This window comes from Tursiops truncatus, chromosome 3, assembly GCF_011762595.2.
Source record: "Tursiops truncatus isolate mTurTru1 chromosome 3, mTurTru1.mat.Y, whole genome shotgun sequence".
NCBI classification, from domain to species: Eukaryota; Metazoa; Chordata; class Mammalia; order Artiodactyla; family Delphinidae; genus Tursiops; species Tursiops truncatus.
In genome coordinates, this window is record NC_047036.1 from 164,805,249 (window position 1) to 164,823,159 (window position 17,911).

The 17,911-nt window shown below is 41.6% G+C and overlaps 1 protein-coding gene and 1 long non-coding RNA gene across 10 annotated transcripts in view; one reads left to right on the forward strand and one right to left on the reverse strand.

The window, feature by feature from the left end:
* Positions 1–512: 512 nt before the first annotated feature.
* Positions 513–17,911, reverse strand: part of LOC101334326 (zinc finger protein 426-like) — a 28,330-nt gene continuing 10,931 nt past the window's right edge. For 2 of the 9 annotated variants that reach the window (XM_033854410.2, XM_033854409.2), the window contains exons 2-6: positions 15,938–16,021; positions 15,222–15,348; positions 14,532–14,618; positions 13,396–13,529; positions 10,693–12,912 (exon numbers count right to left, since the gene is read on the reverse strand). In XM_033854410.2, coding sequence (XP_033710301.1) covers positions 12,253–12,912; positions 13,396–13,529; positions 14,532–14,618; positions 15,222–15,348; positions 15,938–15,967 — 1,038 coding nt within the window. In that variant the 5' untranslated portion in view covers positions 15,968–16,021 and the 3' untranslated portion in view covers positions 10,693–12,252. Of the gene's footprint in view, positions 1,513–2,221; positions 5,813–10,690; positions 12,913–13,395; positions 13,530–14,531; positions 14,619–15,221; positions 15,349–15,937; positions 16,022–17,911 lie in introns of those variants that run through there. The other 7 variants (XM_033854415.2, XM_033854416.2, XM_033854413.2 and 4 more) reach the window with 7 other exon arrangements.
* On the forward strand, positions 2,083–10,009 carry LOC117311764 (uncharacterized). Its single transcript, XR_004526048.2, has 3 exons — positions 2,083–2,222; positions 7,263–7,865; positions 8,002–10,009. It is a non-coding gene; the product is annotated as an uncharacterized lncRNA (long non-coding RNA).

A 17,911-nucleotide genomic window follows, 5' to 3' on the forward strand; every position in this document is an offset into this window, starting at 1 on the left:
CCTTGAACTATTGCTGTAAAACTCCTCATCAAAAAAACCCCCCAAAACCAAAAAAACAACAAAAAAAACTCCTCATCAAATCCTCCTGGGTCGGGACACATAGTTTTTCAAGGCAGGAACCCGCTGTGTCCCCCTTTGCCTGGCAAAGCAGTAAAGCTATCCTTTTCTACTTCACCAAAACTCTGTCTCTGAGGTTCGATTCGGCACCAGTGTACAAAGAAGCAGAGCTTTCGGCATTGATTGCCTCACCACCAGCCAATCAGAAGAATGTCCACGAGCTGATCACGCCCTCCTCTTTGAACCATTACTATAAAGCTCCTCACTACCTGATCTCAGATGGCCTCCGCCTGCAGCGGCTTGAAGCAGGATTTTTGGTTCCCTGGCCAGAGATTGAAGTCAGGCTGTGGCAGTGAGAGCACTGAATCCTAGCCACTAGACCAATGGCCAGTGATAAGGCCCTGGCCCATCAGCTTTGTAGAAATAAATTTCCACAAAGAGACAAAGAGTAGTGAAAGAAATAAAGTGTTTATTAGGAGGAAAAAGAGTACGTGTGGATAGATACACGGGCGGACTCGGAGAGTCGTGCCCTCATGGTAGTTTGAATCACGTATACGGGGCATTTCTTCTGAGTTTCCTTTGGCCAATCATCTTGCTTTGCCTGGTTCTGAGTCCGTATTTGGTTTGTCTTAGGGCCCTCCCATGTGTGCGAGGGCATCTCTTAGCTGAGATGGATTCCAGTGAAGAGGCCTATGGATAGGTTGACATCACTCCCTTTTTGACCTCCAAGGAGACTTTCTGCTCATGTACAGTCGGGAAGGTCTCCTTGACCTTGAGAATGAGAAATATGGGAGAAGTTAACTGTATGCTGCCCACAAGCATGGTCTTTATCTTTTATTTGCACAGGGTTCAGCCTCTCCTATACTTCTGCTATTTTCTTCATCTTGGAGTATCTGCCATGCGAAAAATAAAAAACAGAATAAATACTCAAGGAAGAAAAACACATAGGTAACAGAAAAATGTCACTACTTTGAATACACAAAGAAATCAATGATAAGAGTTTGGTACGGTGACCAATATAAATTTTTAAAAAAATAAGGGGAAATAAAGGTTAAATAAAGGATTGATTGAATGGAGGAGATGATGCTGAAAGCTCAGCTTCTCTGTACAAAGGTACCGAATCAAACCTCAGAGATAGGGGTTTTGGGTGAAGTATCAATAGAAAAGTATAGTTTTATTGCTTTGCCAGGCAAAGGGGGACACAATGGGCTCCTGCCTTGAAAAACTATGTGTCCCCTCCCAGGAGGATTTGATAAGGAGTTTTATAACAATACTTCCCAAGGGTGGGGTTGCTGACAAGATTAGGGTGTGTGCAGGGGCTCAGGTAGTCTCCCAATCTTGATGAGCTTCTCTGGTCCCTTTAATCTTGCCTCAGGTGGTTTCTTGGCTGCTCCTCCCTTGATTGGCAACTGTTTGAATCTGCTTTTGGGAAGGTCATAGAGTCTGGAGTCTTGCCTACAAGAAATGGGGGACAAAAAAGAGACCTCCATGCCCCAGGCCCTCCCGCTCAGTTTCATAGATAGCCTATCTCATGGATTGGCAGCCTTATCAATATGGGAGACTCATTCTAAAGGCTCCAGGATGTTGAGGACAGGCAGGTAGATAAACTTTTGAGGAGCGACCTGGTGGGTGAGTGTCCACCCCAATCTCTCCTTTCTGATCCCTAAGCCAGCACTGGGCCTCCTCCTGCACCAGCACCACTTCTGGGTATGGGACCGCCCTCTCCTCACAGCCCCGCCCACAGGCCTAGTTCTAGCCTAAGTTTGGCTTGTTGAGCCTGTTTCTGCTTCCAGAACCCAGGCTGAGCCAACTTCAAGACCTCCAGCACCAACTACAATTCCCTGCCAGCAATGGTTGAACTTGATTGGCAGCCAGAGTCCCGGGGCCCCGCCCCCTACGGCCGAGGCAGGAAGCGGAAGTAGCGTCGCTGGTCGGTCAGTCTTCTGCCCCGTGTCCGAGTTCCTGGTGCAGCAAGTCGTTGTAGTCGTCGTGTGATTCAGCGTGTCCTTTGTGAGGCTCGCGTCAAGGGAGCGCTCTGGGATGCGAGGAGGGCGATAAAGGACAGGTTTGGACTAGGCCACCACGGCGCTGCCTTAGAAAGACCTGGTCCCTCCGCTTGCGTCCTCCGGGACCTGAGCCACTGCGTTTAGCCGGTGGGACTTGCGGTAAGGGCGCTTCTGCGGCGTGTTGTCATTCACTGTGTTTCCCTATTCTAAAGCCTCCACTCTGTTTTTTGTGACTTTCCTCCACGAGGAAAAGAATTTCCGCTGTTCTGGTCAACAGTTGCTCCAGCTCCCACCTCCTCCGGGTGTCAGGAACCTGGCGATCCTAACGTGTTGTTCTGAGTATTAGGGAAGAGTTGGTTTAAAAGGCCGGTTCTTTTTGTATGAAAAAGAATGTTTCATCTGAGAATTTGGGTTTGTCTTCCCGTGTTCTTTATTTTTGAATATTACATAGAGGTAGATAAAATACTTTCTCAGGTGTCAAGGGTGGGCATATTTCTGTATATAAATGTAAACGTATGTAGATCACAGATCTTTCTTCTAATAAAAAGCAAGAGTACTTAGTCTTCTCGTCATCTGAGCTTCCTGGGGCTGTACATGCCCACAGAGTGAAAACGAGCCTCCAGGAGATGTGGCGTAGGCTTTATGATACTAGTTCCAGAATGAGGAACCATAGACAGGGTGTTCGTACTAAGCGTGTTTTTTCCGCATATATATATATATATATTTGTAAAATCTTAAACCTCAAGAAAATGTGAACATCCAGTACAAGGAATGTTCTTTGTAGTAGATTCACTTATTTTTTAGCATTTTACATGTGCCAACTTAAAAAAAATGCACAACGTGAGAGTTGTGAGTTAAGTTTTATTTGGGGCCCGAGAGACAGCATCTCAGATAGCTCTGAGTAACTGCTCCAAAGAGGTAGGGGGGGAAGGTTAGTATATATGTGATTTTGGTATAGGGGGAGTACATGCAATCAAGCACATATTTTTTTGCAGAAGGTTTCTGCTAATCTTGTGAAGGTTACTGCTAGTCACGAGGAGCAGAGTCACTATGAAAGATTTTAGTGCTTTTCTAGATATGAGGAGGTATAAGAACTGGGCTCATAAAATCGGTTCCTGAAAATATCTAACTATCTGAAGACCTGTTCTGCCAGTTCTTCCCAGAGCATAGAGTGCCTCATTTCAGGGGGTGTTGAAAGTCAGCAGCTGCAGCAGTTCATGATTTAATCCTTGTAGAGGTAGGTGGCAAGTGCCAATTTGTAGTTGACAGGGTCCCCTCATGGTCATAAATTCGACCATGCTTTGGGAGGCATTTCATGACCATTTTGTCCCACGGTGCTAGGAAGGCTCATTCCTAAGTTTGGCAAAGATTTTGCTGATAGGCCACTCAATGTGCTATTACTGGACTAGGTCTTATTAACAATAGCCAAAGGTCTCTGGATCACCTGTCTTATTAGTCTGTCCCAAGGAAAAAAAAATCCCTCTTATTGCATCTTCCCATATCTAGAGTTACACTATTACAATCATTGATCCCATACAGAATTATATACTTGATCAACTGCTTCAAGTTGCCTAGTCATCATTATTTTTGTTGGAGGCTCAGTCACACATTTGGAAATACAAGAAACAGTAATCCTGTTAAACAGGCAAAATACAAATAACATAGCTAGCAGTATTATTAAAGTCATAAGTAAGAATTAAGCCAAGAACTTCCATTAGGTGCGGCCCAGTATATTCCCAGGTCATCTGACTTAGTCTGTTCTGTACCAATCCTTATCTTTCAGGGAAATTATGTGTTGGCACTGTCCATAAGGCTCCCAGCCCAACTTCCTGGTGTTACTAGGCTGGTTATCCTTAGTATCATTTAATTGTTCCCAAGATAAAGGAAGGTCTTAAAACTTAAATGACCATAGCCTGGTGTTAACCACATAAATCCATACCATAATAGTGAGAGGTTTTATTCCTTGGCTGAAATTTTGCTTGTTGCTCTAACTGAACTTGAGTAACTTTAGAGGAAAATTCATTTTTATGGCCAGTGTCAGAGCAGGTATTATTAATTGGCTAGGTGAGAGGATCCCACCTAGTATACCGATAGTGGCTTGAACAGGACTATAATTTCTTTCTTTTAGAATACATTTCCTAAGGGCCAACCAATTAGAGCCTTGGAGTGGAGAAATCCACCAAGGTAATCCAGAAGTACTAGACAAAGATAATTGGTCACAAACCCAACAATTGGGTTGATTTTTAAAACTAGCATAGGATCATGCCCATGATAGGAAAACATTTGATTCATATGCAATGGTTCAAGAAGTCAAGAAAACATTATAAATGATCATACGAGTCAGGCCCAGTATCTTGGGCTAGCTGTCTACTTCTGATGTTGTCTTCTTCTCGTCCTGGTAGGAGTGTAGTTTGGACTAAGTGTGTTTTTTACTCACTTTTTTTTTTTTTGGTAACATCTTAAACCTCAAAATGTTAACATCTGGTACAATGAATGTTTGTTGTAGTAGGTTCACTTATTTTTAGCACTGTGCAGATTTGTTCTCTCGTAGATTTACGAATACATTGTATAGTGAGGTGTTTGAGTGTAAGTTGAAAATAAAATGCATACATGGTACTTGACTTTTAAGAACTTGGTAAGGCTTCTCCTAAAGATATGGGCATTATCCTAGTAAAATCATTATATCATTATTTCACAAAAGGAAAGTAAAAATAACAATGTCTTCTAATATCTACTCTAAAAGGTTAACTTCTCTACGTTGTTCCAAAATATGTTTTGGGTAGTTTTGGGATCTACAACCCAATCAGGGTTTATATATGACAATTGTTTATGCCTTTTAGTCTGTTTTAACCTAGATCACTTGCTGTTGTTTGTCTATTATATTCATTATATTGACTCTTTGACGAGTCACATGCCTTCTTTTAGAAAGTCACACATTTTTATATTCCTGCTTCTATTTTCACAGTATGTTTAAGTTTTCCTTCATGTCTTGTATTTCCTGTCAGTTAGTAAATGGGTTCAGAGGAGAGGTTGGCAAGCTTTTGGTATGAACAGGTCCAGATAGTAAGTTCTTGATGCTTTGTGGGCTGTAAGGTACGGAATTACTCAGCTCTGCCTTTGTAGTGGGAGAACAGCCAAAGACCTAAGGAAACAAATGGGCATAGCTGTGATCCCAAGAAACTATTTACAAAAACATGCCTGTGACCAAAGTGTGCCACCTCCTGGTGTAGAAGCTTCAAAAGGTCATTTCAAAATATTTTGAAGGTGATGTTGTGTACATCAAATTGCATTTCATTGGGAAGATGTAAACTTATGACATCTCTTGGTTAGTGTGCTAAGTTTGATTACTTGCTTAAGATAGTAATCACCAGAGCTCTCTATTTTAAAGATAGACTTTTCCATAAGAATAAAAGCTCATATGTGGGGTGATATTTTGATACTCAGAATCTTTTTCCCCCTAGCAGTTGTTTAATATCTGTTAATAACCTGCAGTAAATAAGTTTCTAGGGTGTTTTTCTAGGTCAAAGGCAAGTATACATTTACTTTTGTTGGCTATTACAAATTCCCTTCCATAGATCTTGTGCCATTTTGTAGTTTCTGATCAACTTTAAAAAAAATATCTAAAATTTATTATGGAGAAACATAAGGAACAAATTTTAGTTTTTTTTAAAAAATTTATCCATTTTATTATGGTTCATTATCAGAAATAATGGATACCTCTAAGTTTCTTGGTGGAGAATCCATCACACCTAAAACATGAAAATTATGTAGTACTCAGTATCTAATAACAGGGAAGAGGAACAGTGGAATCAACAAATATTTAATAATAGTGATGACAGTTGCTTGGCTCTGGTTAAGATTTCCTTTTAAGTGTAACAAATTTTAGTTTTAACTTCAAGACACTTGTTTTCAAAAAGAATATCCTATCCACTTTCAGTTTTTAAAAAAAATTTATTGAAGTATAGTTGATCTACAATGTTAATTTCTCCTGTACAGCAAAGTGACTCAGTTGTATATGTATGTGTGTGTGTGTGTGTGTGTGTGTGTGTGTGTGTATATACACACACACACACACACACACACACTTTTTCATATACTTTTCCATTATGGTTTATCACAGGATATTGAATATAATTCCCTGTGCATAGGACCTTGTTGTTCATCCACCCTACTAGTTTGCATCTGGTAATCCCAAACTCTCAATCCTTCCCTCCCCCACCCCTCTTCCCCCCTTGGCAACCACAAGTCTGTTCTCTCTGTTTTTATTTTGTAGATATGTTCCTTTGTGTTGTATTTTAGATTCCACAGATAAGTGATATCATATAGTATGTGTCTTTCTCTTTCTGACTTACTTTGCTGCAAATGACATTATTTTTATGGCTGAGTAATATTCCATTGTATGTATATACCATATCTTCTTTACCCATTCATCTGTCAATGGACATTTAGGTTGTTTCCATGTCTTGGCTATTGTAAATAGTGCTGCTACAAACATAGCGGTGCATGTATCTTTTTTTTTTTTGCGGTACGCGGACCTCTCACTGCTGCGGCCCCTCCCGCTACGGAGCACAGGCTCCGGACACGCAGGCCCAGCAGCCATGGCTCACGGGCCCAGCCGCTCCGCGGCATGTGGGATCTTCCCGGACCAGGGTACGAACCCGTATCCTCTGCATCGGCAGGTGGACTCTCAACCACTGCGCCACCAGGGAAGCCCCATGACACTTTCTTGATGATACTTTCTTGAGGCTAATCAAACAATTGTAATAATAATCCAAATCACGCTTAAAACAAAGCCTGGACTGGAATTAACCTCTGAACCTTCATTTATACATATTAATATATGGAGTAACGTGTCATGTTTGGTTCCTTTTTGTGTATGCATATTGCTATTTGGCCTATCTGTTGACCTCTTTAATTATTGGCAGTGACACTAATTATCAGCAGATTAGTCTTAACTCCCTTGAATTCAGTGTAATGGATTATAAACTAGCCCTGGATGACATTCTGATTTTCTGGAATAAGACCTACATTTCCAGCAGAATTTGTTGCAGTTGCCTGAGTCTGAGACCTCATGGGTCATGTTAGAGGTTTATATGCAGGTTGGCCTCATTCTGCTGCTTCGACTCCTAGTGATAGTGTCATCAACAAGTGCTCACTGAGATCCATGAAGCAGATTTCATCCCAGCTTTTGTTCTTCAGTGGCTGACCAGATGTCACTTGCATGTGAAAATTCTCCGTAAGCCAAGTTGACGTGTCAACCAGGTGAAGCTTTTTGAAGACCCTCCTCCGTGCATCGCTCTTGCCCCTGCTCATCATGTTGTACATGTGAATACTAGGCTCTGACCCCTTTTTTTCTCAGAATTGAGAAACGCAGTGAGGAGCTTGGAAAGACGACATCATCTCTCCCATTGAGACTACAAGCAGGCTTGGTTCCTGCTTCAAAGAAACTGAAATAAATTCTACAACCCCAGCATTGCTTTCCTGTAAGACAACCCAGTGTATGTGTAGACTCCACGTGGGCCCTGTGTGTCACCCCTGAGAGACTCAGGGACAAAGGGAACCAATACAAACAGGCTAACTTTCCTTGGAGGAAGGGAATAATCAAGTCACTGGTCCAACAGTTTTGGTGATGGAGACGTGGCTTCCTGGAAGAGGCAGAACAGTAGTGGCCAGGCTGGGTGGAAAGACAGAAAAGCATCTGGAATCCAGTAATGAAAGCTCTTCCCCAGACATTTGCCCATGTTTGGGGCAAGAAGAGGGAACAAGGATCCCTGCTGTCCTACTCCTTAATGAGGCTCAACAGTAAGTGTATCAGTAGTTATATCAGTTTCCTTTTCCTTAATTTCTTAATCTTATTGTAGCATTACTTTTTATTTATTTATTTGTTTATTTTTTGCGGTACGCGGACCTCTCACTGCCGTGGCCTCTCCCGTTGCAGAGCACAGGTTCCGGACGCGCAGGCTCAGTGGCCATGGCTCACTGGCCCAACCACTCTGCGGCATGTGGGATCTTCCCAGACCGGGGCACGAACCCGCGTCCCCTGCATCGGCAGGTGGACTCTCAACCACTGCGCCACCGGGGAAACCCTGTAGCATTACTTTTTAAATGTCTCTTTTGATATAGATATTATATGGAGTCTTAAGATGCCCAGGTATTTGAAATGCAGTCTTAAAATCCTCTTTTCCCCCTTGGTGTATTTATAATATAATGTAATTACTAATAAATTCGGGTTTGTGTCCAGCATCTTATTTTTTCCGTATTTATCACATTTTTCATCTTTCTCTGCATTGTTAGTATATTTTCATGTAAATGATTTTACTGTTGATGATTGAAATTTATATGCTCCACTAATTTTATATTAGTTTTTACCCTGAAACCTTTTAAATTAATGTCTTTCATTGAAGTCTTAATACCTTTTCCCTCGTACAAAGTGTACTGGGACTTGTGAATACAGCAATGCCCATCGTCAACTCCTCAGCAGCACACTGACCCAGAGACCCAGAAATAAGTCCACAGTTAGAAGAGCCACTAAACAGACCCAGGTGGGAAAAAGAACCAACTCCCCCTTGAGAAGTGGCAGAGCCCCACCTTTTTGGGAGAGGTTACATCTGACAGGGACTTGGATAGCCCTGTAGGGAAGTGCTCAGTACCATCAGAAACAGTGAAATGAATGCACTTTTGTGAGGTAAATTGGCCTCCTCCATAGGGGTACAGCTGTGGAGACTGCATGATTGCCACGCTGTGGACCTAACAGTAATGACGATGGAAACGGCTGTGACTGGTCCCCAGCTTTCCTGGGTCATGAAGGCTTCATGTTGGCCTTTTCTATCCCAGACGACTTTGGACCTGGCTGTCTCCCTCAGCCCCCAGTGGTGCATCCGTTGGGTTTCCCATTGGCTTTGTCCCCTGGCCTTCCTGGGACCCTGCAGTCAGTGCAGCTCTGGCCCTTTCTTCACTCTTTACCCAGACCTGCCGCTCTCACAGACAGCTGTCTTCCTGCCTCCTTCTCTCCCTCTGACTGCCCTGTCACTTGTCTCATAAAGGGTGGCCTGTGGGTCCCTGGTGATGGGGACATTATATAAGACGTTATTGCCCCTGAGCAGTATGTTTTTCCACGTAACAGCAGAAAATCATCTCTTTAGTACAGGAGCTTTGAGGCGAGGAGTGGGGAAGATTATTCATTAGAGTGAAGGGCGGAACAGGGTCAGCTTGTGTTTGTGCTCCATGAGGGGAGGAGAGATCTGCACCCTGAGCTTCTGAACCAGTTCACTTGTGACCCATTGGAACACAGCGCCTTTCACCATTACGAATCACTTTCGTCAGTGGCATCAATTTCATCCTTCTTATCTCAATGTTCATGGAAAAGTTAAGGGACAGGTTGGGGATATCCTTCCGCCTGAATCTATCACGTCTTGTCTCTAGAGCAAAGCCCAGAGTTCTTGGTCACGGAACATGTTTAGACAGGTACACCGTTCAGCCCATGGTGACTCTGGGGGCACCAGGCCCCTGCGCTGGCCTGGAAGGCCATGGGATGCCTCAGCAGCCAGGCAGATTGGAGCCCAAATATCTACAAGGGCAGCTCCAGGAGCTACTGGGCTCCCCTCAGCTGGGAATACAGAACACTATATTGTGTGGGCTTCTTCCTTGAAGCACTTCTTGGTGGCTGATTGGTGTCAAAGCCCACCTTCCCTCCCCAACCACCGGCTCTCAGTGATGTGTGTCCGATGCTCTCCCTGCATGACCCACTGCATTTGGCCTGCCCTCTGGTGCCTGCCTGGGAACAGGGTGTTTCTGTTTCTGAATGGCTGAGGCAGCTGTGCTTGTGAGGCTACTGACCTCCCTGTGCCGGCCACCTCACGAGTGACCCTGCGCGTGGGCATTTAAAAATACTGTTTTGGGGTTTCCCTGGTGGCACAGTGGTTGAGAGTCCGTCTGCCGATGCAGGGGACACGGGTTCGTGCCCTGGTCCGGGAAGATCCCACATGCCGCAGAGCAGCTGGGCCCGTGAGCCATGGCCTCTGAACCTGCGTATCCGGAGCCTGTGCTCCACAACGGGAGAGGCCACAACAGTGAGAGGCCTGCATACTGCAAAAAAAAAAAAAAAATCCCGACAGATCCTGTTCAATTTCTGTAATTCCCAGTGGTGACAAAGATTGGGGAGTAACTGAGGAGAGATGAACCTCTGTAAAGCCATCTTTAAGAGGAATAATAGGTGTACTAGTCATTTGTCTGTGTCTGAACCCAAAGCCCACCTTCAGGAACTGCCAGTCATGGCATCAAGCAGCGCACATTATCAGGAGCAGCCAGTCACATGAGTTTTTCACTTCTCAAGCACTTGGATTGGAGGACAAACCCAGAGGGAGGACATGTCACCTACAGCAGACAATGCTTGATCCAGACACATGACATGATTGTTTTGCATGGGTGTGGAGCTAAATATAGGGGTGAAAAGGAACAATCTCACCCTCTTCCTGCAACGCCTGAGGTTGAATGTCCTCCACAGGTGTCGGGGTGTTGTTCTCCCACAAAGGTCAGGAAATCAGGGTGTCTCACATTAGTGGATGAAATCTCACTTCCTCTCCACTCATCCCATGCTTGACCCTGACCCTGAAAGGATCAGGTGTGAGAGAGGACAAAGCCATCTTTACAAGATTTACAGAGATGTACTATATCCTCCACTTTGGCCATTGAGACTTGATGTAGATGGACTTGGTGAGCCTCATATATAGTCAAGCAGTTCCTGTCTTCACAATATAAGACCAGGTCCATCCAACAGGAAAAAACAGGGGCTCTAAGTGTGAACCCTGTAGTTCCACTTTTGGCCAGGTTGTGACCTGGAAAATGTAGCAACTAGACTGGCCTGGCCTGATGATGAGGGAAAGACATATCACTGCCCAGGAAAGGTCACGGCCAAATGAAAAATGTTCAAAATAGATCTTTGGGACCACCTGGAACACTATCCTTTCTCAGAAACCCTAAGATTTCAGACTCAGGGTAGCATTTCCCATATTTACTACACTCTGTTTCTCTTGCCTGTGAATCACCCCATGTTTATTAAGCATGAGCAACAATCTAGTGGAAAAAAATGATGACTCTACAATATTTCTCACATTCCTAATGTTCTTCTCCACAGTGAGATCACAAGTGAACATCAAAGTACTCAAGAGATGTACAGTTTTCCAGAAATCTTATATCAGTAGAGTTCCTCTGCATTGAAAGATCTCTCATATTTAGGGAATATATATTTCCCTGAGCAAACAGTAAAGTGCTTTCCATGTTTCTTAATAGTATGGCTTCACTGTGAGCCCTAACAGGCTGGGTTGTGAGATGGATGGCTTTCCCACATTCCTTATGCTTGAAGACCATCTCTCCAGTGTGCTCTTTTCACGTCAAGTGTATCAGGGCAACTGAGGGCTTTCCCACATACCTGACATCAGTTAGACAAAGTGATATCTTACAAGACAAATGAACAAAGAGAACTGAAGGCCTTCTCACATATTCTTCATTTATAGGATTTTGCTAGAGGGTGAGTTTTTCCTGAGGAGTTGGAATAACTGAAGGATTTCTCACATTGTTTACATCCTCAGGTTTCTTTCTCTCCACCATGAGTTTGGACATGTTTAGAAAGGTCTGATTTCCAAGTGAAGGCTCTCCCACATTTATCACATTTGTAAGGTTTTATTCCAGAGTGAATTGTCTTGTGACGATGAAGGTATAAGGAATGTTTAAAGGATTTTCCACACTGATCACATAGAAAGGGCTTATCTCCAATGTGAGATTTTCTATGGTCCCTAAACTGAGATCTGACAAAGTTTACCACAATCTTCACATAAAAACTTTCTAGCATGAGTTTCCATGTGTTCAGTAAGTGCAAAAGGCCTGATGAAGGCTTTACCACATTCCGTACATTTATATGGTTTTGTTCCAGTGTGAATTCAATTGTGAATCTTAAGATATGAAGAACTTTTAAAGAATTTTCCACATTTTTCACATGGAAAAGGCCTCTCTTCACTATGAGATTTTATATGTTCTTTAAGTCTATAGGAAGTAAGGAAGGCTTTCCCACACTCCCTACATTTATGCACTTTTGTTTCACTATGATTTTGCATGTGATCATTAAAGAATAAGGGATAAAAATAGGATTTTCCACTTTCCTTATATATAAAGGGCCTCTCTGCAGTATGAGATTTTATATGGCTCCTAAGGTGATACGCTCTAATGAAGGCTTTCCCACATTCCTTACATATAAAGGGCTTTTCTCCAGTATGAGATTTTTTATATGCCTCTTAAGTTCATAAGCTATAATGAAAGCTTTCCCACATTCCTTACATTTATAGGGTTTCTCTCCATTGTGGGTTCCCATGTGAATTTTAATGGATATATGATATTTGTAGACTTTCCCACGCTCCTTACATTCATAACTATTTTTTGTGGTGTGATTTCGTACAGGTATACCATGCCTTGTGGAGTGAACAGAAGCTCTCCCATGTTCCTTCTGTTCACAATGTTTTTCCCCATTCTGAGTTACTACTTGTGCCTGAAGAGAAGGCTGATTCACACAAGGTTCCTCACCATCACTGCATTCGAAGGCTTTCTCTCCCATGCAGGTTTTCCTGTCCACAATATTTGGAGTCAGGATGATGGCTTTTCCACAGTGATTAAACACAAAATGCTTCACAACCATAGAGGTTTTCTTCTGCAGAGTAAGGAAGCTTTTTCCATACTCATTATGCTCGTAAGTGTTGCCTCCATTTTGAGTTCTCCTGCCTGTCCTAAGGCTCAAGTGTTCATTGAAGTCTTTCCTATATTGCTCACAGTTACAGAGTTTCCGTCCATTGTGCATTCTTGCCTGTGGATGGATAGATGAATGATGATGCAAAGATTGCTCAGACTCATTAATTGATCCTACTCATCTCAAACTTGAAACATCATTACAACGATGAAGATGACTTTTACCATTTCTACTACATTCATACACCTCTGCCCTGTTGATTTCTTTCAAGTTGAATGATGGAATCCTTCTGCCAGAATGATGTTCCATCTACTCCAACCTTCAAATAATCCTGTACAACTTCATGGATTGTTGTAAAATCTCAAATGTCCTGTTACATATGTGGAAATGAGGACTTATGGGAACTCTGAAGCAATAATTATCAAGCTAGGTTTAGGATATCCCCAAATTCAACCTATGCAGAGTATCTCACCATAGACATTGCTCTCCCCTGGTGACTGCCACCTATTGCAAACATCTATCACTTGTGCTCATGCTATAAATGAAATTCCCTTTCTTTTCTGAATGTGGAAAAAGAGAAATATGATGTTTTAAACTTACCAATGTTACTGTTTCCATCCCAACAGATGTTTCTCTCCCAAGATTATCCTGCTGAATTGCTGAGTCTTTGGTTTTAAGTTGCATTTCCCATAAAAAAATAATAAATGTAAGAGTTTGTAGAAAGAAACAGGAGGCTGAAGGAGTTAAAAATAATAATACTCGTTTGTATTGGCTTCCAAATTAAAGATGCTAAAAATATCAATACATACATACTAGATTTGAGGAGTTTGGCTATGCCAAATATTTAACAATGATAGGAATGCAGAGTCAAAATTCAGTACCTGATTAAAAAGAATTCTATGAAAATTAAATATGATGGGGAAAAAAATCTGAATATTATCAGTGAAGGAGAAGAGGAATGTTAGGAAAAATAGCCTACATCAAAATGATAAAGTTAAAAAAAGAAACAGAACAAGCCATTTCGGATAAAGATGTGGTACATATGTACAATAGCATATTACTCAGCTGTAAAAAAGAATGAAATAATGTCATTTGCAGTTACATGGATGGACCCAGAGATTATCATATTAAGTGAAGTAAGTCAGACAGAGAAAGACAAATATATGATAGCACTCATATGTGGAATCTGATTTTAAAAAATGATACAAATGAACTCATTTACAAAATAGAAACAGACTTAAAGATATCAAAAACAAACTTATGGTTACCAAAGGGGAAATGTGGGAGGGTGGGATAAATAAGGAGCTTGGGATTAACATACACACACTACTATACATAAGATAAATAACAACGACCTAACGTATAGCACAGGGAACTCTACTAAGTATTCTGTAATAACCTATATGAGAAAAGAATCTGAAAAAGAATGAATATATATATATATATATATATATATATAAAAAACTGAATCAGTTGCTGTACACCTGAAACTAACATAACGTTGTAAATCAACTGTACTTCAATAAAATTATATTAAAATAAAGAAAGAACAAACCATTTTGTGAGCTCATAAGAAATTGTGAGTAAATGTGAAGTACGTACATATGACAACTTGAATATATCCTGAAACATCAGAGACCAGTGACCTCAGCCTTCTGTGAGAAAGCACATCTTTACAAGTTTCCTCATTATTATTCCAAAGACACTGAAATTTTCACTGATCAGGAATCACTCACCTTGGAGGACTCCTTTTCTTTCCGCTGTCCTCAAATCATCTTCTTGTTCCCACCAAGAGATCAGAGTGGGTTTCAATGATTGATATCCTGTTTATGAGGAAAGATAAATTAATGAAAGAAGCTCCAGAAAAATAGAAGAAACTGTCCAATGAATCAGCTCCTATATGTCTAAAACTGTGGTAAAACTATTTCAGAAGGGATAAAACAGGAAATTCACCTCCTTCTGTTCTCCACAAAGACTGTTTCTCTCTGGTCCCTGAAGCCCACATTCAGAATGATATAAACAATTACAAAGCTTAAGACTTTTTTTGATATGGGAAACAAAGTAAGTGCAAAAAAAGATGTTGATTCACATGGAGAAACCAATACACCAATGAGTGTCAAACGTTGGTGTCCATGAGAACCAAGTCCAGTGTCTGTCACAACACAGATGACTGGGTCCCAATGCCACAGTTTCACTCAGTAGGTGAAAGATGGAGTCTGAGAATGCACATTTCTAAGAGCGATGGTGATAATGCTAGTCCTAGAAGCACATTTTCAGATGCCAACCGAATTAAAACCCATTCATGTGAAGAACAGTGTCTGTTAGTTTCCATTATATTCATATGTAACATCACCCATGCTGCAACACAGTAAGTGCATCACATATATCTGTTCTCTAAGACGCTATAGGAATGATGGCAGCCTTACCTGCTGTGGTCAGGTTCTTGTAGTTCTCCAGCATCACATCTCTGTATAGTTTTCTCTGAATGGGGTCCAGTAAAGTCCATTCTTCCTGGGTGAAGTCCACAGCTACATCAGCGAAGGTCACTGAGTCCTAAACCATCACACACATACTAGCTTCAGTAAAGTAAGCCCTCCACCAATGGTAGGGACTGGAGACGGGTGACCCATGATTCAATGTCTCTCATCATCTCCCCCAGGACACAATCGTCCTAGGTTCTCTTCTATCTACACTCACTCATGATTGATATCCCTCAGCTACAGCTCTAATGGAACATGTAATACATGAACTTATCTCAAAAGAATGAGCCTTAAAGTGTTTTGTTTCTCTCCTGTAGCATAGTCCTAAGCCAACTGGAAGCACTTGTAAACGCTGATGAATGAATACATTCTTTGAGAAATGCACAGTCATCTTCCTTATTGTGTAAGAGCACCAAGCAAAACAAAAAATATGCAGTCACCATCATGAGAGGAAAGATTAGGAAGTCATTACTGAAATACTGAGATTATTCAGGGTAATGTGTCACCAGTATGAGCTTCCACTTAAGGAGGGAATTCATCAGGGACTGAGTCCTGCAGTGGCTTTATTTCTTTAAGAAGCTCTGGACACAGGCCTACCAAAACAGAATGTGTCCATCTGGTGGATACAGTAGCTCATTTTTTAGGATAGACTTGCTTCTTACCCGAGAACAACTTCTCAAACACTCAGCCATTATCCTTTCTGCCTCTATCTTTTCCTCAGGAAGGCGAAAGGGTCCTTAGAACACCTAGGAGAAAAGAAAGAAGGCATGAGTACCCAGAGATGATCATAATTCCCACAGTCACTGCCTGGAAGTCATTCAACTCTAGCTTGAAATTCCCAATTATCCTTTGCACACTCAAGAAATCTCACATATATACACACCACTGCTGTGAAATGCCAGAGTAGTCCTGTCTCACCTGGAGCCAGAAAAGGGGATGGTGAGCCATGCTGCCCATCAGGAAAAGAGTAATGGGTTCATTTTACAGGGAAGCAACCTTAAGACCTGAGTAATGTGACTCTTCATTTGTCAAGGCAATAAAATACTTGAATAAGATTATGCAGCAGGGCTTCCCTGGTGGCGCAGTGGTTGAGAGTCCGCCTGCCGATGCGGGGGACGCGGGTTCGTGCCCCGGTCCGGGAGGATCCCGCATGCCACGGGATGGCTGGGCCCGTGGGCCATGGCCGCTGGGCCTGTGCGTCCGGAGCCTGTGCTCTGCAGCGGGAGAGGCTGCAGTGGTGAGGGGCCCGTGTACCACAAAAACAACAACAACAAAAAAAACAAAACCAAAAAACAAACAAACAAAAAAAGATTATGCAGCAACTCTACCTAAATGCGCATACCAGAAAGCCGAGTTAGAGAACAGCATTATCTGGCTCCCTTCAGCAATTCCTAGATGAACCAGAAGCATGACTGCTCAGGCCCAGACCAAAAGACTGGCAGATCCTAAAGTAGAGTCTCTGAAAAAGGACATTAATAGGGACTTCACATGGGACATATAGCTGTCATGTTGCAATGATGGTGAAATTTGCCTGAAAATTCCTTTCTTTGATGTCAAGATCATGTCAGGCAGCTTATGAATACAAGTGGACAGGGACATCTCCATGCCCCTGGAGATGGGGTTATCTGGAGTCCTGCTTCATATCAATCATTAATCAACAAATATTAGTTATCTCACACACAACATCATAAATTAGCTCTTTCTATGTAGATAACATAGTTACTAAAAGAGTATGCTCTACAACAAGAATATCAGTAACATCAATTATTATTCATTGAGTACATTATGTACCAGATATCTCATTAGGAGCTTACAGCTTACCTATATGTTTGGAACAACTTGAATACTGGAATCTACTCTTTCAACTGTAAATTATGTATGCTCTAAGCAGAAATTAAGTATATATGATAAAAATTTAGTGTCCAGTAAATTTAAAACTCTTCAAATGAAAAAATTAAAATATCTAAATTTTTAAATTGACTGTTTAAGTAATATTTTAATATATATGAGATAAAATAAAATATATTCATATAAATAATCTTCATTTTTGTTTATTGTGGGTACTGAAAATATTTTCATTATATACGTGGTCTATACATTATATTTATATTGGAAAAGCACTGGTGTAGGCTGCTGCTGGGCTTATGAAGGGAAAAAAATACATTCTATTTGGTCAACATCCTTGAGCTTCTCTTGATGGATGTTGGAGAAGTTTGAAGCTCTAGGCCTCCTTTAGTTCTTATCACTGGATTATTCCTTTCTTTCAACAACCTTGTGCTAGGCAATCAGTTGAGAGCAGTAACATATACAGAAAATATTCTAGGCATTAAATATCCACCATTCTTATTAGGGAAGATAGACAATAAACTAATAATTGATATATCAATTCATTAGTAACATGGGAAAACAATCAAGCAGGTAAAAAAAAATAAAGGGTATCCTACACATACACACACACACACACACATTGTTAGTTCCCGGGCCAGATAAAGAAAGAAAGGGGAAATCATTAGGTCTTCCACACTTGGTCCAAAAAGATTAGAAAAAAATTTGTCAAACTTTTTACAAAAGAATTCAGAATACATGAAAGTACTGGGAAGCCTCCATGGGTCTCCGTTTTGGAAACACTCAAATCA